Raw genomic sequence first — 21,177 nt, 5'->3', positions numbered from 1 at the left:
GACACGCTTATTGAGGTGCCGCTTGCACACACGCTTGCATATTGCATGGAATTAATCAACAGGGACCGGGGGCACGCTAATCATCTGTCCCTGCGCATGTAGGTGTCGGTGGTTGTGGTTGGAAAGTGGAGAACTTTGAAGGTACAGGAGAAGACAGCTAGATCGTAGTGCCGTTGCCAGGTGTATTCGTATCGTTGGGGAGTGATGGTGATGATGATGGGCCGTTGCTGTCGGCCGTCTGACCTTGGGTTATGGCCGTGTCGAACTGTATCAGTATGACGAGGTATGTCGTCAGAGCGCCAACCATCTGCAAATGAGAGGGAGAAAGGTATCGATTATTACCATCTTTCTATAACACACTCGTGTTCCCCAGCAGCCCCTCTGCTTTGGCTTTTGCACCAACTGCAGGGCTTTGGTACCTGTTCTGGCCAACGATCGATGATGAGCGATCTTATGTCATGAAGTTTGTGAGCAAAATTGAACTTGAGTTATATGTATACCATAATTTGAAGTTTTTGACATAAGGATGGTTAAACAAAAATGCATCACTTTCTCTTAAAAATGTGCATACGCACATGAATACAATATGAATATGAATATGAATATGAATATGAATACAATTTCTCCAAGCAACAATGTTCAGCTAAAGTGAACCTAAAATCGGTCCATCAATGAACCATTTCCAACAATTAACGATCGTTTGGGATCGATTCGAATCGATCCTAAGCGTTAGTTTTGCTGAGCTGTTTTGCAGAACAGCTACCTAAGCGTTAGTTTTGCTGAGAGAAGACGCAAACTAGCTGTGCTCATTAGTCTTTCAGCAAATTGACCTACTGGTAACTAAGATCAAGCGATAAACGACCTTTGCTTGCTGTAGCGCATTCACCTACCGTGCTGATGAGCGTCATCTCCAGATTGATAACACCGCAGGCCGTCTGAGGTCCTTGGACGTGCAGCAGCTGGCTGGAAAACTTTGCCAACTGTCCAAACCAAACCCAAAAGACACAATCAGTTATAAATAAACCATACACTCTCCCCAACTATTTCCAACTCCCCAACTGTGTTGCTTTTTATCATGCCCTCTACATCCCACACACTTACCGCACTGTTTAGCGCACTGTCCAGGGCGGCCGGATTGAAATGGCACAGGATCGGCCCGGTGCGGTCACGCTCGCGCTGTACCAGATGGGCCGGGTACAGGATCATCAGCACCTTGGCCGCGTGCAGCACGATCCACAGCACGGTGTACACGAGCAGATACGTGTCGGTGACGGTCCACGGTCGTACCGTGGTCGCCCGATAGATCTCGAAAAACTGCAAGCTCAGCACCACAAAGGAGGCCGTCGTGGTGAACACGATCAGCACACCGAAGCATCCGTTCGCCTGCTCCAACAGCTGCGCAAGCCGCAGATGCGTACGGCGCAGCAGATCGATCAGGTGGGCGTAATCGTACAGTGCGCCGGCCGGTAGAACGATCTCGTGCGCTCCCCTTCGCCTCTCGTACCGCGTATCATCAGTACCCCGTACGAGCAGGTGCCGGTTGTACGACGCGAGCAGCCTGTTCGAGTCGTAGTAGCAGAAGTACAGCACGTACAGCACGTATGCGTACTGTAACAGCGCCAGCACGTTGATTACGTTCGAGAGCGTGTAGACGGCGGAGCTGCGCGCAAACCTCCACACGATCAGCTCGTTGTAGAGCAGATCCACCGTCAGCACACCGGCGAAGAAGAGCGCGATACATGCCAGCACCCGGTTGAAGATGGTTTCGATCCGAGGGAAGTCGACCGTCCCACCGCAAAGGGAGAGATCAACAGCAACCGCCAGCAGCTGTTCACCATAGTGCCGATAGCAGTCGCGCTGGTAGTGACACCCGATCAGTACCATCATCACCACCCCATTCTCCATGCTGTACTCGCTGATGTACAGCATGTGCGTCACGAACGGCATGTGGTGGTCGAACTCGGCATGCTGCAGGACGGTCGCCGACAGAACGGCCAGCCCCAGGGCAAGGGAGTAGAGTGCGTTCAGTGTGCGGAACAGTCGCTCCCGCCAGCTGGACAGTGGTTGGGTGACGTGGGCGAATAGCGTAACCTCCCACGGCACCGTGCCAAACACTTGGCAGACACGCAGCAACCGGTGCGCGGAGTGCAGGAATTCGTTCCGAAACAGATGCCGGTTGGAGAGTAGCTCAAGCACCATGCTGCGACTGCTTGTGCAAAGACTGGTTCCGGTGCAACTGCTCGAATGCCGGTTCCCGGTTTGCCCGCCACTGCCGCCTAATGCCAGCCGGCACGGTACATCGCGTGACTCGCGTGGACCCATCGGTAAAACATCCTCCTCGTGCAATTCCTAAGTGGTTTGGCGTTAAACTTTTACCATGTCTCCTGGCAAGGGTGGTTTGATTAAAGGCTTGGCAAAGGTGTCACACACGCTGTGCGGAAGAGTGGCAACAGTGGCGGTAATTGATGGTGCTTTATTTGGCTTTCGATTGCATCTCGCACTCAGCGCGAACCTTGGGTAAAGGCTGAATCAAACTGGATCAGAATCATCAAATACGTGGTAAGTCCGGCTACTATCTGTTTTATGGGAGAAGAGGCCGTACATTCATGTTTACACCTGTTTAACAGTATCATGTACTACTAGCTCTTCAAGAAATTCCACACCTACCTTGCTAATGAGTGTTAAGTCAAGCGTTATCAGCCCGCATGCCTTACAGTGGTGCCGTTTGCCGTGTAGCAGCAGCAGTTGGCCAGCGAACTTCATCAGCTGCAATGGGCAGAAGTGTCACGGTCATGCTACCAGGTTCATCCTATAAGCGAATGCCAAATGCCTTACCGCACTGTTGCTCCTTCCGGCCGCTTCGTACCGGTTCGCGATCTCGTACAGTGTCGGTCCGGTCCGTTCACACTCCACCCGTGCCCGGTGGCCTGGGTAGAGAATGAGCAGTATCTTGGCACCGTGCAGCCCTATCCAGAGCAGCGAGCGCACCAGCCGGAACCCTTCACTCGCACTCCAAACCCGTTTGCAGCCCCTGCCAGTAGCCTTGTACACGTTAAACAGCTCCAGGTTAAGTACGACGAACGAGGACAGCACGGTGCAGACGATGAGTGGCCCAAACCGTCCCACTACCCGACCGGTTAGATCGCCCAGCTTCAGGTGTGTCCTTCGCAGTGTCTCGACCAGCTCGGCACAATCGCGCACTTTTGGGCGGGCTTGATGATCGTGGTATCTGGCGAGCACGCTATTAACCGATCGATAGCAGGCGGCAACGATCAGCTGCAGCGCGGCATACTGGTAGAGCGCCAGCACGTTGATTACGTTCGGCAGAATGTACAGCACGCTGTGGCACAGGAAGGTGCACGAAGGGTCATAATCGGCCCACCAGTCCACCAGCGAGGAGGTGGAAAAGTACAGCACGGCACAGACTAGCAGCCGATCGGTGATCGCTTCTACATGGAGAAAATTGATCGACGCATCACAGTCGTGCAAATTCTTGTCAAGCTCAAAAAGCTCCTTAAGAATGGAGGCGTAAAATGGGCGACTCTGCTGACATTCGAGCATCGCGAGCAGAACGATCACGTTCACGATCACATTCTCTGTCAGGTACAGCGTTCGGATAGCGAAAAACGCGTCCGCCGTGTTGGAGGAATGATGAAGAACTGTTGCCGTACCGATTGCAACGATGATCATAAGACAGTAACCTTGATTGGTGGTACGAATCAGCTTCCGGAACCAATGCAGCTTGGTTGTTGGGCGGTCCGGTTCCAAAGGTTCTAAGTCCCATGCCACCAGCCCAAACACCTGACCGACTGTTAGCAGCCTGAACAGCGAGCGTTTGAGATTGAGTTGAAGAAACGATTGGATGGCTGCTGGTGCGTATGCCATTGTGCCCCACGGATAACTGAGACGAGTTCCAAAGAGTTCCAATCTGTTCCTAGGTTCCCATTGGCGTGACAAACCACACTACAATTTGTCTTCATACAATATTGATGAGGATGATTCTGCAGATGATAAACATAAATACTACTGTATGTTATAAATGTTGTAAAATATTACTAAGGCCGTCCTATTACGTAGGTTTCTGTACTTTTGGGACTCAAATCGTGTAAGAGTCATATTCTTGTAGACTTGTCCCAGAGAAGATCGCTGCTTTGGAGACTGTTGCAATAGGTATTTTTCCTTCTTGATTGTTACAAGGCTGCCCATGTTTTGTTAGGTTGCTTCCCAAGAATTATCGGATGCTTCTCCCATTATTTTTATTGTTTATTTGTTCTACGATACATTATGCAGTTTTTAGATTTTTTTCATTTGCATTGATTTGCAAGGGGATGATGCCAATACTTCACAAGAATGAACCCCAAAAAAATATGCAAAACATTTAAAAAAAAACCACGTGTCTAAAACCATCCAAACCTGCAAACATCAGATTTCTAAAAGATAATTGCCATTTAGAGACTTTTCTGAAAGGCATTTTTCAGCTGTTAGGACTCTACACAATATGACATTTACATCTAGATTTACACTGGAACGATACTTACCCCGTTTCATAAAGGTTAATTATACATCGGATAACAGGCAAACCTAGGGGATTAGCTATAATCGATATTTCTGAATTGGAAGGTCGTTGATACTTGATATTAGGACATCACAATATCAAACTAAGCGTAAAAGATCGATTTTGCTATCGATTGAAGTCACCGCGAGAAGTTATTTGACGAGTCAGGGAAAGAACCGAACTACGTTCCGCCTTGTGGGAGTCCGCTAGTAAATCTGTGTTGCTTTTTATCATGCTCTCACCTTGAAGGCAAAAAGTGATACGGGTTCCTCCCAACGACTTTGTCACATGGTAGGAGGGCAAATGTCGTAAACTCAACAACAACAACAAGCTCCACGAAAGCCTCCTCAATCGTAAGCCCTCTTAACGATCGTTGAATTCAGCCTGACCATCAAGCAAGAATCAAATAACATTGTTTGCGTACGATGCTCACAATATTCTACCCAATCATTTGAAGGTTTGCGGAAGAAAAGGAAGAGATAAAAATGTCTAGCAATTTGAATAGAAGAAAAGAAAAAAAGAACCACGCGTATATGCCACATCGGACGTCGGATGTGCGCCGAAGGTGCTATATACACCACGCGCGACCACGGTTACACACGGTGCTGTGACCTGCGCGGGATGGAATATTCTTTTTCATCGTGCGATCTAACGTTGACGCACGATGTATTTCGCGTTTTTTTTATCAGCCTTCGGTCGCATTAGCATATCCACTTTGCATTTTCCAGTACGGCCGTACGAAAACAGCTGCTGAGCGGGAGGATGGGGCGAGCAAATAGTAGCACAAACATTGACGTTATACCATGCTGTTGAGGCAAATAAAACGTTTTAAATTTAATTCTAGCAGGAAGCTGCTGGTCGCTTGTAACACGTCACCACTGGAAGAAGATATCGGACGAATTGGTGTATTTCCAGCAAAGGATCACTTTGCGATCAATGATCAACTCTTAAATCGACGGTTTCAAGACACGACACCTTCACCTTCTTTCGGTATAACACGATCTATACACGTACACCGACCGGTACACTTTTGTGCAGCGATATACTTTATTTTGCTTAACTTTGATACGGGGTTCTCTCCATCGTTCATTGCATATCCGCTCTGATCTGCTGCTTTCATTTCAAGTAACTTGCAACTTCATAAACGCTACTGCTCAAAACTATACTTTCATTTTTTTTTTGCTTTTATCAGTCAAAACTAAACACGTGTTTCACGCAAGACAAGAAGAAGAAAAACCAACCCAAAAGCATCCCAAAACTGTTACGCAGGGGTTACAGGTTACACACATACACTGGCCTGGGTTTTGGTTTGTTCTTTTTTTTTTACTTCCTTTTGCTTCTGTGCTGATCTGGCGGATATTATAACATTACGGCTTTTTTAAAGCTCAATTCCACTAAAAATGAAATACAGTGTGGCCGGTTTGCATACGCAGTTTACTAATATACCTAGCTTTTTTTTATTGCATGCATCGGTTATGCTGCGATCGGCGCCCTTGATTTTTTGTTTTAGATACTTCCGTTTCCTCCGCGCGGTAATTTGGATGGGTGATGTTGTGGCCGTTGTATTTTTATTTTAATTTGAAATAGTACTTCTACAAGGAGTTTCTAATGGCGTCTGTATGTCTCGGTTTATTTATATTCAATCGGAAAGCAACACTTTTACCATACAACTCTTCCACCAAGTCCACCGGAGTTTTGTTTGTAAGTGCTGCTGTGAAGAAACATTGTATCCACACGTTTAAAAAAACCAAACAACCACTAAAACGCTAGTATGCAACCATATTTTTGTTTTCCCACACTAACTCCCACACCCTTCCTTCCTTTCCGCTGACAAACGGCTGCTTTTACACTCCCCTTTTCGTTATCTTTCTTTTTCGTGTTTGTTTGTATGGTGGCTAAATATGTTGACCATGTAATAAGCAAACGATTAACAAAGTAAATACATTCAACCTTTCTTTTTCTTTTAAATATATGTACACACACAGACGCTACACAGGTGTATATACTATTCGTTCACCTTACTACTACAGCAAGGCATACGGGAGGGCGCGGTGTTCCTCTCTCTCTCTCTCTCTCTCTCTCTCTCTCTCTCTCTCTCTCTCTCTCTGTTTATATCGTGCCTGCCCTCGCATCAAGGACAAGGTGCCTTCTGATGTTAATCGCGTATGATACTTTCCCTCCTCATCTAATGCCGTGGTGGGGACGCGGATGACGGCTGGAGATGTATATTTAGAGACATGTTTCATTTTTCCTGCACGTTTTTTTTTTTGTTTTTCTGCGCCTCTAGTAAGCCTTTTCGGTTTTCGGTTTTTCGTTTCGTTCTTGCTTGCCAACAAGTCTATGGGCCAACAAGTTCGTACGTTCGTGCACGGAAACAAAAGTGGGGAAAAACAAGAACGTGTCGGGTGCGTTAATGAAGCGCCAAACTTGTAGATACATTTGCTATCGTCTATCACGGCGCTCTCACTTTGTGTTTTTTGCTTTTGGCCCGGGGCTTTTGCGTGTTACTACTACCTCTTCTTGTGTTGGCGCACTCCCCCGTGTCGATGCTAAAAACTAATGCTTCTGCTGTAGCAGCTGCTACCGTTTACTACTATTATTACTACCGCCTACTAACCTACTAGTGGTCGTTTTGTTTACCCTCGATTGCTTCCTCTCTCTCTCTCTCTCTCTCTCTCTATCTCTCCCTTCCGGTCGGCCGTCTCGCACTCACAGTCTAAAAGCTGAATTTCTTGTTGGACATGCCAAAAGAAATAACACAAGCACGCGCGGGCGGACGCGCGCGCGCGCGCATTAAGTTTTTGAACAGAGTTTCCCTGCGTTGCTTCCCCGGTGGGAAAAGCGGGACGAAATCTATGCGTTTTGCGAATTGAATTCGGGTACAGTTCGGTAAGAAAGTGTAGAACAGTGTGGTGCCGGGATGACGGTTGATTCGAAGCGCCGAGCAACACAACACAAACAAAAACGAAAATAAAGGAAGCGACAGAAGCGCCCTGGTGCACATGCTCCAGCTGTGGTGCTGATCTTCCCCACACAACACACAGACACACCGCTCACTTGATCGAAATCTGCGCGAAGCCGACGAGCGACTTCTCGTCGAGCTGCTCGCCGGGCGCACAGCCCGACCGCAGCTGAAACGTTACCGTCCGCACCGTGCCCCGGTGGTCGATCAGCTTCTGCAGGTTGGCGGACATGATCGCGACGTCCAGCTCGTCCAGCAGCCCGGCCCCGACCAGCTCGGCCGCAATGTCCTCCGCCGAGTCCTTGCCGACGACGAACTCGAACTGGATGTCGTTCAGCTCGCGGTTCGCGTTGCGCATCCGCAGCACCAGGTTGACCGGTACCATCGCGCCGAGCGACATGGCGCCGACCGCGGCCGCCGTCGCTTCGAGCGTTTTCGGATCGGTCGGCTGGGTGGTCGACCCGGTCACGGTGACGCCGGACCGCTCGGACGTGTCCTCCGTCTCGGACGAGGACGAGTCCATCCGCTCGAGCCGGTTCATCGGCCGCTCGTCCGTCTCCGAGTCGTCCGAATCGTTCTTCCCGTTGTCCTCCTCCTCGCTCGACCACACCCACTCGCCCGTCATCGAGCGGTGCAGCCGGCCGGACGCGCCCGCCTGCCGCTTCGCCGCCTTGTGCACGCGCGTCTCCATCGACGGGCCGGTCGCGAGCAGCGTCTGCGTCAGGTACTTCCGGTCCTTCGCCTTCTTGAAGAACGGATGCTTCAGCAGCTCGCTCGCGGTCGGACGCTTGGTCGGTTCCTTCTGCAAGCATTCGCCGATCAGCTTGCGGAACGTCTTGCCGTACGCCTTGTACTGGTCCTTCTCTTCCGCCCCGGTATCGATCGTCGGCGGATCGTTCTGCAGCGTCAGCATCAGCACCTTCATCGGCGGGTACTTGTGGTACGGCGCCGTCCCGGTCGCCATCTCGATCGCGGTAATGCCGAACGACCAGATGTCCGCCTTGAAGTCGTACCCGTGGTCCTGCTCCATCACCTCCGGCGCCATCCAGCACGGCGTGCCGACGAACGTGTGGCGCACCTTCTGCCGGGACAGGTCGCCCCCGGTCGCGAGCCACGCGCTCACGCCGAAGTCCGCTATCTGTACCGTGCCGTCGTCGCCGAGCAGTATGTTGCCCGCCTTGATGTCCCGGTGGATCTGCCCATTGCTGTGGAAGTACTCCAGCCCCTTCAGCACCTCCTTCAGCACGGTCGCGATCGTCGGCTCGTCGAACACGCCGTGCCGGCAGTTGACCGTCCGCATCCGGTGCTTGATGATGTCGAGCAGGCTGCCCCCCTCGAGCAGCCGCAGTATCAGCCACAGCTCCTCCTTCACCACGAAGCTGGTGTGGTACGTGACGACGTTCTCATGGTTGCAGCTGCTCATCGCCTGTATCTCCTTCAGCAGCTCGTCCATCGACGTGTTCCACTTCTCCAGGTTGATGCGCTTGATGGCGCACTTTTCCTTGCGCGGCAGGCAGTACGCGTTGTGCACGACGGCGGTCGCACCGACCCCGATCACATCGTTCAGCTCGTAATCGTCTCGACTGTTCGGCCACGGTGTGATGGGCTGCGGCGGCGGGGCCAGATTCGCCGACGACGCGGACGCGGACGGGCTGGCGGCGGCCGCGACCGACTGCACGGCCGCTGCCATCGCACCGAGCGCACTGCTGCTGGCGCCTCCGCCCACTCCACCACTGCCTCCGGTTGCCATTCCACCAAAGGGCGGAGGGAAGGGCGCGTGAGCAACAGGCAACGAGCGGTATGAATGTGAAATGTCACCGAACGGAACGGAACGGTTCCGCGGGCCGCTGGCGTACGGACGTGCGACGGCAGAAGAGGGCCTTTGGAACGTACCTTCCCCTTCCCTCCGGCTGTGTTGTGTACGTGAGCAGACAAACACACTCGCTCACCTCGCTCGCTCACTCGCTCACTCGCGCTCGCTTGCACGCTCACACTCTCACAGCCGCCGAAAAAATGCAGTACCGTGCGCCGCCTGTCCTGTGCCTGCCCGATGCGACCGAACCGTCCTCTTGCTGGGAGGGGGAGGTTGTGTGCACAGCACAACCACACAGCCACACCACACAAACACGAGATTTATTTAGATATCGGGGACCGTCCCCCGGTTCGCAACCGCCGCACCCGTCGATTCCGCGCGGGCGCCAACGTCTGGCTGCCGTCTGGCGCTGCCGTACGACTTTATGATGACCAGCCACAGCACACGGCCAAATATCACCGTCAATGTGTCTGTGTGTGTGTGTGTGTGTGTCGGTGTGGTTTTCGATGGTGGTATTTGCTGCTGCAGCTGCTGCCAACGGAACGATCCCACCGTCCGTCCGGCTGCGGTGCTCGTCGGCTGTGTTACGTGTGATGTGTAAATTTTTCCAGCCACCGCAAATGCCGCAGACTTCCCACTTCGGTGCGCGCGCGCCTCTGTATGTGTTTGTGTGTGCGTGTGTCTATGTATGTATGTTTTGAATGTTGGAACGCACCAAGGTAAAAACCAAACGGCCTTCTCTCTCACTGCAATCGGGTATCCGCACGCCTCCGTCCTCCCTTCGTCCCACAACGCACTTCCTTAGAGGCTGCTGCTGCTGCTGTTAGGGTTTGGATTTGCGGTATGATAAGACGGCAAACCGACAGTTTAGATAAGGGGCAGGGGTGGCGTGACGGGAACTCTTCTTGCGATAGCGGCCTATCTGCCCAAACACCGTCGCACCGGAACGGAACGGGGCCAACAGCAACAACAACAACAACGAGCGCTCTCGCAATCAGCGAAGGCAGCCTTGATGAGTCATGTTCGGTCGTGTGTGTGTGTGTTTTTTTTCTTCTCCTTATTTCGGCACCTACACACACGCACGCACCTTTTTCGGTGATTGTTGGTCACTTCACTCTTTCCTTTACTTCGCTCCTTTTGCGGACACTTCTGGTGCAATCGATGACGAAAGGAGGGAGCGGGGGGAGGGGGAACGACCGAAGGAACAAATCAACGTCAACAGTAATCACACACGCACGCACGTATCGACACGGTCTTTTACACAACACGGGGGGCTCTCTCTGCTGTGTGTGTCTGTGTGTCTGTATTGTGTTTACCGAACGGTTCGTTTCGTTTCGTCACACGGGACGCAAGTGAACGCGAAAGAAAATCACTTCCACTGCACGGAAAACGTCGCACAAACGAGCGGATTGCAGCCGGATCTTTTTCTTTTCTTTTGCTTTCGCAGGAGAGCAGTACGGATTTACGGGGACACCCGTGATACCCCCGGTACGTGGTTCTCGACCTTTTTTTGAAGTGTCGCGGTGACGGGTGTGGTGATGGGCCTGCGCTACCATCGCACGGAACGGAATGATTTGCTCCGCATCCAGGCGTGCGGTGGATGCGATTCGTTCCGTTTGCTGTGTGCGGAACCAAAACAATCCGGTTGGGATTTTTACAAGATTTATTTTTTTAGTTTTTCGGTACAAATCTGTTCATTTTATGAGAGAAAACGTGAGAAGGGAAATATTTGAAACAACACAACCAATAATTGTCTTTGATTTCCATTTTTCCATTCAACATTTCCACTTTTTACAAACAAAACTACGCAACTTTTGTGACAAGCTAAGCTGAGCCCCGCAGACCGGTTTTCGTGAGCTTGCTAACGCTCCAAATTGGTGAGATTTTCCCTCGCTGCGGATGCTTTTTGTAAGTAATTGTAAAGGTTTTTGACGTTTCGAGCAAGGGTTTTTGAGGGATGGCCGCCAAAGAGCTCGCCTTGCGCTGCGGGTTGCCATCCGGCAAGTTTGGCAGCGTCGCAGTAGGTTTGTTTTGATTCGCTGCTGTTTGGTTCGTTCCGTGTCTTCACCGCTGCAAGCCGCACATTAGAAGCCGTCCGTGTTGTTCCTGGCCTTCGCGTGTATTGCCCACTGCAACGGCCATAATCTTTTTTTCTCCGTCGCATTGAAGCTCAGCTCAGAAAACTCATACATTGCATTTTCGCCCATCACTTCTACGGCCTCGTCGCGCCCGTGTATGTGTGTGTGAGTGTGGATGGGCGATTTGTTTCCCGGCGCCGGAAGAAAAAGTTGAACCATGAGCAGCCAAAGCAGCGGCATGGCTGGCAGCCAGCACACGAGCAGCGCCCTCGCCCGCAACCACGAGATCGAGCTGACCGCCCGGTTCTCGGAGCAGATGGCCCAGCTGTGCATGTCGGCCGACTACTCGGACGTCACGTTCATCGTGGAGGGCCAGCGCATCCCGGCCCATCGCGTCATACTGGCGGCGCGTAGCGAATACTTTCGCGCCCTGCTGTACGGGGGGCTGCAGGAGACGAAGCAACACGAAATCACGCTCAACATCCCGCTGATGGCGTTCCGCTGCCTGCTCAAGTACATCTACTCCGGCAGCATGTCGCTGATGCAGATGAAGGAGGAGCACCTGCTGGACACGCTCGGGCTGGCGAACCAGTACGGGTTTGCCGATCTGGAGATGGCCATCTCGGACTACCTCCGGCAGGTGCTGTCGCTGGGCAACGTGTGCGCAATTCTGGACGCGGCCCGGCTGTTCGCGCTCAACGGGCTCACCGCCGTCTGCCATTCGTTCATGGACCGGAACGCGGCGGACATACTGCAGCACGAATCGTTCCGCCATCTGTCGCTCGATTCGCTGTGTAGCCTGCTGCTGCGGGACTCGTTCTTTGCGCGCGAGGTCGAAATTTTCCAAGCCGTCTTCGATTGGTGCCGGTGCAACGCGGACACCGTGCCGAACGTGGACGTCGTCGTGGGCAAGGTGCGGTTCGAGCTGATGTCGCTCGAGGAGCTGCTGACGGTGGTACGGCCGTCGGGCATACTCGACCCCGACCGGCTGCTAGATGCGATCGGGGAGAAGATTTCCTCCAAGCAGCTGCCCTACCGTGGAGCACTCTGTAAGTGGAGCCCCCCTCAGCCTGGAGGGCAATTGTTCGTGTTTCCACTAACGCTTTTCCACTTTCCTACAGGGCCCGAGGAGAACGTTGCCACACCGAAGTTTAACTCGCGCACAATCCACGGCGAGCTGCGGTCCGCCCTGCTGGACGGAGACACCGTGTCGTACGACATGGAGAAGGGCTACACGCGCCACTCGATCAGTGAAACGGGCGACAGCAGCGGCATCATCGTGGAGCTGGGCAAGCTGTTCATCATCAACCACATCAAGGTGCTGCTGTGGGACCGGGACACGCGTTCGTACAGCTACTACGTCGAGGTGTCGGTCAACCAGCGCAACTGGGAGCGGATCGTGGACCACACGAAGTACTACTGCCGCTCCTGGCAGTACCTCTACTTCCCGGCGCAAGCCGTCCGCTACATACGGCTCGTCGGTACGCACAACACGGTCAACAAGGTGTTCCACGTGGTGGCGCTCGAGGCCATGTTCACCGAGTCGACGACGCCGGTCGTGGACGGCATACTGCAGCCCGCGTACAACGTGGCCACCGTCGAGCGGAGCGCGAACGTGATGGAAGGCGTCAGCCGGACGCGCAACGTGCTGCTGAACGGGGACGTGAAGAACTACGACTGGGATTCGGGCTACACCTGCCACCAGATCGGCACGGGCGTGATACTGATACAGCTCGGCCAGCCGTACTGGATCGATTCGCTGCGCCTGCTGCTGTGGGACTGTGACAACCGGTCGTACAGCTTCTACATCGAGGTATCCGCCAACATGACCGACTGGGAGGTGGTGGTGGACAAGCAGTCGGAGCACCTCAAGTCCTGGCAGCACTTTGCCTTCCAGCCAAAGGTGGTCGTCTACATCCGCATCGTCGGTACGCACAACACCGCGAACGAAATGTTTCACTGCGTGCATTTCGAGTGCCCGTCGCAGGAGCCGGAATTTTTGCGCCGCGAACGAGCGATTCCGATCGAGGCGAGCGGGGAGGAATCGGCGGAGGAATCCGTTGTGGATGAAGCGCCCTTGCGGCAGGAAAGTGTTACGGACTGATTGAAGCACAAAGACGCCCGTTTTTCGCACTGAGAAGGCTGTGGTGGCTGCCGGTGGTGGCCTATCCTTTGCCTATTTTTCTAGTTTGGAATCTCTTTCAAACCGAAACAAATGTTCTAATTACGCCAAATTGGCTTCTAAATTATTATCTGTGAAAAGGGATACTCCCCCTGCCCTCTCAATACTCGCCCTCTCTCCCGGTCGATGGTGATAGCTCTTCTCCACCCTTTATCGAGTACAATCGATTTTTTAAATCATATATTTTACACTCGGTTTAAAATTGTAAAATGCTTAAAATAGAAATACACGATTATGTATGAGTGTGTGTGTGCCTTTTTTCACAAAACACGCATACTAAAAACAATCAAATCTGGAGCAGTTTTTAGTCATCAGCGTAGGGGTGCGGGGTGTTTAAAGCACACTCAAGGCAAACAGACACATTTTATCTTATCTGAGCAGTGTTTCAAGTGATTCCCTAACGGCAATCGCGCCGTGAAATTGCCAGTTTAATTGTCTTTTTGCACCGAGCGGAAGTGGTTGCACGTTACAATGAAGCTTCTCGGCTGGTTGGTCGTTGGGTTTGTTTCGCTAGCCGTAAGTGTTCACTGGTGGTATACCTTTTTTTCAGGAAATGTCTTTAACTTTTGAATCTCTTTTTTGTTTTACAGCTATCTCGAGCCGATTTTGTGGAGTGCGATTTGGACCTGGACGATCCAGCAATACTGAGCCAGCTGCCCCCAGAGTGTCAGAACGTGAACGAAGCGACCAAAGCGTTGATGCTGACGGAAGCGGCAAGCTTCAAACAGTTTCACCAGAAGCTAACCGAGTACGAAGCCGCCCAAGCACCCGAGGATGGCGACGGACTCCACATGGACATGGAGCTCCGGAACGAGCTGTACGCAGCGGCCAATCTGCACACGTGTCTGAACGGGACCGAATCACTCGACGCTTACATACGGTGCGTAACGGACAGGCGCCAAATAATGCTCGATATGCTGGAGCAGCACACCGCAACAGGATCCCCCCCAGCAGCTTTATGAGTTGGTGGGGGTGTAAAGTTGATCGATCGCCGTGACGCGCCCGTCGCGTTTGTTCAGCTTGGCCGAATCGAACTGTATCAGTATGATCATGAACGAAAGGAGCGCAACAAAGATCTGCAAACAGAAGGTGAGAACGAGGATGAGCGTGTAGAAACGCACCACCCGGCCGCTTACCGAGGATAGTGAAGACAGCTCGAGCTTCAGCAAACCGCAGGCTGTCGGGACGATCCGCTTTCTGCCGAGTGTTAGCAATCGCAGGAGTGCCATCTGCTGTGGAGATGCGAAATAGTTTACAGTTTAGCTATAATCTTCCCCTCTCCGGGGTGACTCCTTTCTGCCCTAATACCTGATCCTCACCAACCGTCGCTGCTTTGCCGCTGTGAGACAATTCGAATAAAATAGTGCCAAAGCGCATTTGCTGCAAGAGACAAAGCAATGGTCCAAGTATGATGCTGACAAAAACGAAACGAAATATCATCAATTCAAAAACATTTACCTCGCGTTTGATCATGTCGCATGGGTAAAGCACCATAAGAAGTAGACAGATGTACAGAGCTAGCCACATCACGTTGCTCACGATGTAGATGGAGTTCGCTTGAAGTTCGTTAGCCTGCAAGTACTGGTAGATCTCCAGCAGCAGCAAACTGGTGACATTGATGGCGAGGAACACGTTCGTCACGATCGCCACTTCGTACGAGCGCGTCATCAGCTGTACGCAGTGGTCTAGCTGTAGGTAAAGGTGCTTGATCTCCTGCAACCGTACTGCGCGATGCTTGCCAATGGCAGTACGCAGCTGTTGGTTAACTGTATGCTGCAGCTTGTAAATTAGTACCGTACCGGCATAGTACTGTGCTAGCGACATGCTCGCCAGCATGTTCGGCAGCACATAGGCGCCCATGGTGAACAGTGTTGACCAAATGCCCCCAAAGAACAAGTGAGCCACCGCGAGCCCCACACCGGAGGTAAGAGTAAAAAATATCCCGAACCAGTACAGCCTGAGGCGAAGGTAGAGCAGCAGTTCAGTCCACTCGGACGACGACACTGTCGCGGCAACGGTAACGATCCGCTCCAGACATTGGCTGTACCGTACCGTCTCACTGTAGCCCCTGAGCATGGTCTGCACGGTGATGCATAGGTTCAGCACCATCTCGTTCACGTACAGTACGGCGGTAAAGAACGGAATCGGCAGTTCGAGCAGCTTTACGGTCGCTTGGTAGCAGCACAGTATCACCCAGATGAACGTACCGGCGGTGAGCAGACATCGGGCCTGCTTAAAGTACGCCCTAGAAGGTAGGTCTCGGGCCAGACAGCATGGTACATTGCTCAGCAGCTGCGCGCAGCGTAGGTACAGTTGAAAAGATTGGTACAGTTGCAGCTTCCTAAGGTGCTGCACATCGCGCCCCTCGAACATGGCGTGCTTGAGCGGCGGAACCTGCACAGGACCACACGTGCCACACAATACTGGCGTAAGGTTTGTGTACCAACTCGGTACATATGCAATGTAATTATAAGGCTCTACTAATACACATAATTACGTGATGGTAAATAGATGAATAAATAAATAAATGCCCGTTCGATAGCACATTGACATGCACGATTCCGGGGACGGTTATGTGGTTATGGGTATGCAACTAGCATGTTCCTTTTGCGGTTTAATACGGTGTGTAAGCTTAGTTATTTACCTATTTGCTGTTGGCAAAGGTACAACTGCTTTGCGACATCATGAAACCGGCTGGCAGTTACCAGTGCATAGAGAATTCGTCTAATTTAGGAAAACTTTATGTTTAGCATTTTACATTGGCGTTACGGTACGATGCGTTACGAGAAAGTTTTTCAAAGGGAGCCAAAAAAGAGCTTAAATTTTCCCGCGTCTGCAATACAGCTTTCGTATCCCGAGGGTTGCCTCCCCAAGCGTCACACAGCCACTAAACGGGGTCTAAAACGACTTCAGCTTTTAGCCTCAAAGGTATCTTGAAAAACTCCGTTTAGCAGACGATAAACGACCCAAGTGCCACAAATCCACTAAACGACCACTAAACGGCTTCTAAACGACTCAAGTTCTCTACCTAAACGGAATATAGAAAGACTTCGTTTAGCAGACGGCAAACGACTCATGCATTCTAAAAATAGCAAAAAAGCTGGTGGCGCTCTCTGTTGGTGGGATACCCCAACCAGTGGAGCTTCATCGCTTGGAGGAGAGCTTTCTCATTTCCTCTGTACTGTTGTATGGTTTCGTATTGAAGTTATGCATCGCTAGAACTAGAACGGCGATACGATTGCTTAAATACTTAACTCCAACGGAAACCACCAGCACTGAAACAAGTGAGATTTTAGTAATAGTCGTTGGTGTTGATACCCACGTATCTGACCACACGACCATTCATATAGATTTTTGCTCAGAAAGTTAGAAGACTATATAGGTCATGATAAGATGAAACTTGTCGAAACACATTGCAAGAAAAGGATAGCAATATAATGATGAGTTGTAATACGCCATCTATTGATCAAACCAATGAAGCTGTGGAGCTTTCATTTTTTTTCTATGGATATTCAATTTTCCAGTCGTTTAAGCTTAATCTATGGCGCTTGGGTTCCCACTTGCTTCAGTTCTGATGAGTCACATTGGAGTTTAGTATTCAAACAATTGTATCGCCGTTCTAGTTCTAGCGATACAACAGTACAGAGGGAAGGAGAAAGCTCTCCAAGCGAGGTAAGCTCCACTGTGTGGCTACAGAGGGAAGGAGAAAGCTCTCAAAGCGAGGAAAGCTCCACTGTTTGGCTATCTTAGCAACAGATGGCGCCACCAACTTTTTCTTATGTTTAGCATGCATCAGTCGTTTACCAGTTTGCTGAACGAAGACTTTTTAAATTCCGTTTAGGTTAAGAGCTTGAGCCGTTTAGAGCCCGTTTATTGGTCGTTTAGTGGAGTTGTGGCACTTGGTAGAGAACCGAAAACGGCCGTAAAATACTGCTTATCTCTAATTTCCGCGTAAGTCGAATCTCGTGATTTCCAGCCAAAATATCACTGACAGTAGAACGTCGATTATCCGGGGACGGCAGTTCAAACGTACGGCAAACATTTGCAGCGATAGTCAAGCGGGCAACTAGTTTTTTATGCCGCGCTGTATGTAATATTCTCGAAATTAATATTTGTTCATTAACAGCTGTTAAACCTATAGTTATTGAATAGAATAATATCGTAATATCACTGACAGTAGAACGTCGATTATCCGGGGACGGCAGTTCAAACGTACGGCAAACATTTGCAGCGATAGTCAAGCGGGCAACTAGTTTTTTATGCCGCGCTGTATGTAATATTCTCGAAATTAATATTTGTTCATTAACAGCTGTTAAACCTATAGTTATTGAATAGAATAATATCGTACTAACGATTAATCGATTGATTCAAGCTGAATCAATTATAAAGCTAGTGAATTTCCAGGCTACTAAATATTGACAGTTACAATGTTAAAACAACGACGAAAAGCAAACCATCAACCGAGAAATGAACGCGACGAACTTTGATCAAAAAGAACAACGACCAAGCTTCGATGTTAATTCTTTTATTCCTGAGACGCAACTGTACAAGTTCACAATTTTTCGTTCGCTTATATACTACCGTACACCAGTACTGTCAAACCCAAACAACAAAACGTTGCTTATTCTTAACACTCCTCCTCAACGTTTTGACATGTAAAATTCAAGTATTTAGACATATTTACATGTTTGATCGCACCTAAAGGTTTGGTCAGAATGTCCGCTTTCATTTCTGCACTTGGGCAGTACCTGATCTGAACTACATTATTGTCTATTAAACCTTTGACAAAGAAAATTTTAGTCTCAATGTGTTTTGATCGTCTTGTGCATCTACCCGATTCCGCGAAACTAATACATGCTTGATTGTCTTCATATATCACCGTAGGTTCGTTAACTGACTCACCCATATCATTTAATAAACGTCTAAGCCATATTATCTCCTGACATACTTCAGTTAATGAACAGTATTCAGCCTCCATTGAAGACAAACTTACACTAGTTTGGCGTCTACTTGCCCATGATATTACTCCTCCTGCATAAAATACTACGAATCCTGTTGTAGATTTCCTTGAGCTCATATCACCTGCCCAATCAGCGTCTGAGAAGGCTTCCAACTTTTGATTACTTGTCCCTCCAAGATTCAAACACCAATCCTTTGTGCCTTTTAGATATCTGACTACACGTTTTGCAGCAACCCAGTCCTTTTCCGTGGGTTCATTAAACTTTCTGCCAAGAAATCCTACACTAGCGGAAATATCTGGCCTAGCGCAATTAGCAATAAACATCAGACTTCCAACAACGCTTCTATATTTTGTACTTTCCGTCAGCGTTTTACTTGGGTTTTCATCACGTAAAAATCCTACGTCCATTGGAGTTTTAGTTTTATTTGCATTTTCTAAACCCAATTTTGAAATGAGACCTTCTATATGTGTTTTAGCACTCAAACTAAAAAAACCTTTATCATTTCTAATCACCTGAATTCCTAAAAAATGTTTTACGTCGCCTAGCATTTTAATCGCAAAATGTTTCTTTAATTCTCTGAAAACCTTAGTGATACTGTTTTCATCTTTACATGCGACTAATATATCATCAACATAAACGATTAAGAATACATCGGAACGCACAAACAGACAAGGGTCAGCTTTACTTGCCTTGAAATCCATCTTTTCAACTACATTACTAAGAGTAAGATTCCAGCACCTTGCTGATTGTTTTAAGCCATAAATGCTCCTCCTCAAAAAACAAACTTTATCTTCTTTTCCGCGTTCTTCATAACCAGGAGGTTGGCGCATATAAATTTCTTCTTCTAAATTTCCATGAAGGTAGGCTGTCTCAACATCAAAATGTTTTACAACTAAATTATCTCTACCAGCTATCGCTAGTAATGTGCGAACAGTATTATATTTGGTAACCGGCGCAAATGTTTCATCGTAATCCGTACCGTATATTTGATTAAAACCCTGCGCAACTATTCTTGCTTTGAATCGCACTACCTGTCCTTTTTCATCTTTCTTCATTTTAAACACCCAACGACTCCCAATCGCTTTCTTACCCGCCGGTAAATCCACCAAACACCATGTGTTGTTCTTTTCATGCGATCTTAGCTCACAGTCCATAGCCGCTTTCCACGAATTAGAGTTGGTCGAATTCATCGCCTCCGCCCACGTTGTCGGCTCTTCTTCGATGTGTGCAACACCAACGATGAACTCGTCCAAGTAACTCGGCAGCTTTCCGCGAGTTTCGCGTACAGGCAAATTACTCACCGCATTGTCCTCGTCGGTCAATTGTTCATCGAAGTCAGCGTATGGATCCAGAAACTCAGTTTCTCCGGAATCCAGCGATTGTTCATCCTCTCCATCCGATGATATTGTTGCATTTTCGACACAATGAGGAGCTGTATCGAAAACAACAATGCTATTGTCTTCGCTCTGGCTACTCGTGTGGTCCTCACATCGGCTGCTTGGATGCTCGTTTTCCAGGAATCTGGCATCACGACTCACTGTTATTTTGGCCGTCTTTACGTCAACAAAACGGTATGCCTTTTGTTCTTCAGAATAGCCGATAAGTGTGAGTTTCTTCGCCTTGCTCGCAAACTTTACACGCTTATTTTTGGGAATATGTACCCAAGCACTACAACCATATGCCCGGAGATGATCCACTTTTGGTTTTCTTTTGAACCACATTTCGTATGGAGTATTATTCACCGCGTTGGATGGCAAACGATTTTGCAAGTAAGCCGCACAAATTACCCAAGCGCCACAGATTAAGCTTAAACGACTGGAAAATTGAATATCCATAGAAAAAAAATGAAAGCTCCACAGCTTCATTGGTTTGATCAATAGATGGCGTATTAAAACTAATCATTATATTGCTATCCTTTTCTTGCAATGTGTTTCGACAAGCTTCATCTTATCATGACCTATATAGCCTTCTAACTTTCTGAGCAAAAATATACATGAATGGTCGTGTGGTCAAATACGTGGGTATCAACACCAACGACCATTACTTAAATCTCACTGGCTTCAGTGCTGGTGGTTTCCGTTGGAGTTTAGTATTTAAACAATCGTATCGCCGTTCTGGTTCTAGCGATGCATAACTTCAATGCGAAACCGTTGTATAGTACAGAGGAAATGAGAAAGCTTTCCTCCAAGCGATGAAGCTCCACTGGTTGGGGTATCCCACCAACAGAGAGCGCCACCAGCTTTTTTGCTATTTTTAGAATGCATGAGTCGTTTGCCGTCTGCTAAACGAAGTCTTTCTATATTCCGTTTAGGTAGAGAACTTGAGTCGTTTAGAAGCCGTTTAGTGGTCGTTTAGTGGATTTGTGGCACTTGGGTACTGCTTCCCCCCAATATGTTTTGTTCAAACCAGCACCCAAAAGCATCACGGTTGTCATTTCCTGCAAATACCGGTTTCTTCTTTCTGCAACTCCGTTTTGTTGCGGCGTGTATGCGGTTGATGTTTGCAGCAAAATACCTTCTTTTCTATAGAAGTTTTTCAATTTTTCACTTGTATACTCTCCGCCTCCGTCCGATCGAATCACTTTTGGTATTTTCCCGAGCTGATTTTTCACTAATTTCACAAAATT

The 21,177-nt window shown here is 49.4% G+C and overlaps 5 protein-coding genes across 5 annotated transcripts; 1 reads left to right on the top strand and 4 right to left on the bottom strand.

Annotated features, from left to right (window-relative positions):
• Nucleotides 1-26: 26 nt before the first annotated feature.
• Nucleotides 27-2,478, bottom strand: LOC1270341 (putative gustatory receptor 28b). The gene is made up of 3 exons (XM_309026.4): nt 1,102-2,478; nt 891-980; nt 27-307 (listed from the first exon to the last, which is right to left on the bottom strand). Exons 1-3 carry the CDS (start codon nt 2,320-2,322, stop codon nt 158-160), a joined length of 1,461 nt encoding a protein of 486 aa, XP_309026.2. The 5' UTR covers nt 2,323-2,478; the 3' UTR covers nt 27-157.
• On the bottom strand, nt 2,450-5,517 carry LOC1270342 (uncharacterized). The gene is made up of 3 exons (XM_309027.3): nt 2,836-5,517; nt 2,668-2,766; nt 2,450-2,576 (listed from the first exon to the last, which is right to left on the bottom strand). Exons 1-3 carry the CDS (start codon nt 3,883-3,885, stop codon nt 2,502-2,504), a joined length of 1,224 nt encoding a protein of 407 aa, XP_309027.3. The 5' UTR covers nt 3,886-5,517; the 3' UTR covers nt 2,450-2,501.
• Nucleotides 5,518-5,578: 61 nt separating this feature from the next.
• LOC1270343 (serine/threonine-protein kinase OSR1) lies at nt 5,579-10,871 on the bottom strand. The gene has a single exon (XM_309028.5). The coding sequence runs from the start codon at nt 9,265-9,267 to the stop codon at nt 7,609-7,611; it is 1,659 nt and encodes a 552-aa protein (XP_309028.5). The 5' UTR covers nt 9,268-10,871; the 3' UTR covers nt 5,579-7,608.
• Nucleotides 10,872-10,995: 124 nt separating this feature from the next.
• On the top strand, nt 10,996-13,881 carry LOC1270344 (BTB/POZ domain-containing protein 9). Its single transcript, XM_061648831.1, has 2 exons — nt 10,996-12,457; nt 12,530-13,881. Exons 1-2 carry the CDS (start codon nt 11,626-11,628, stop codon nt 13,510-13,512), a joined length of 1,815 nt encoding a protein of 604 aa, XP_061504815.1. The 5' UTR covers nt 10,996-11,625; the 3' UTR covers nt 13,513-13,881.
• Nucleotides 13,882-14,413: 532 nt separating this feature from the next.
• Nucleotides 14,414-16,207, bottom strand: LOC1270346 (putative gustatory receptor 59f). Its single transcript, XM_061640535.1, has 2 exons — nt 15,049-16,207; nt 14,414-14,819 (listed from the first exon to the last, which is right to left on the bottom strand). Exons 1-2 carry the CDS (start codon nt 15,961-15,963, stop codon nt 14,547-14,549), a joined length of 1,188 nt encoding a protein of 395 aa, XP_061496519.1. The 5' UTR covers nt 15,964-16,207; the 3' UTR covers nt 14,414-14,546.
• Between the last annotated feature and the right edge of the window lie 4,970 nt (nt 16,208-21,177).

Source organism: Anopheles gambiae, chromosome 2 (genome assembly GCF_943734735.2).
Source record: "Anopheles gambiae chromosome 2, idAnoGambNW_F1_1, whole genome shotgun sequence".
NCBI classification, from domain to species: Eukaryota; Metazoa; Arthropoda; class Insecta; order Diptera; family Culicidae; genus Anopheles; species Anopheles gambiae.
This window is presented reverse-complemented; position numbering and strand designations above follow the sequence as displayed.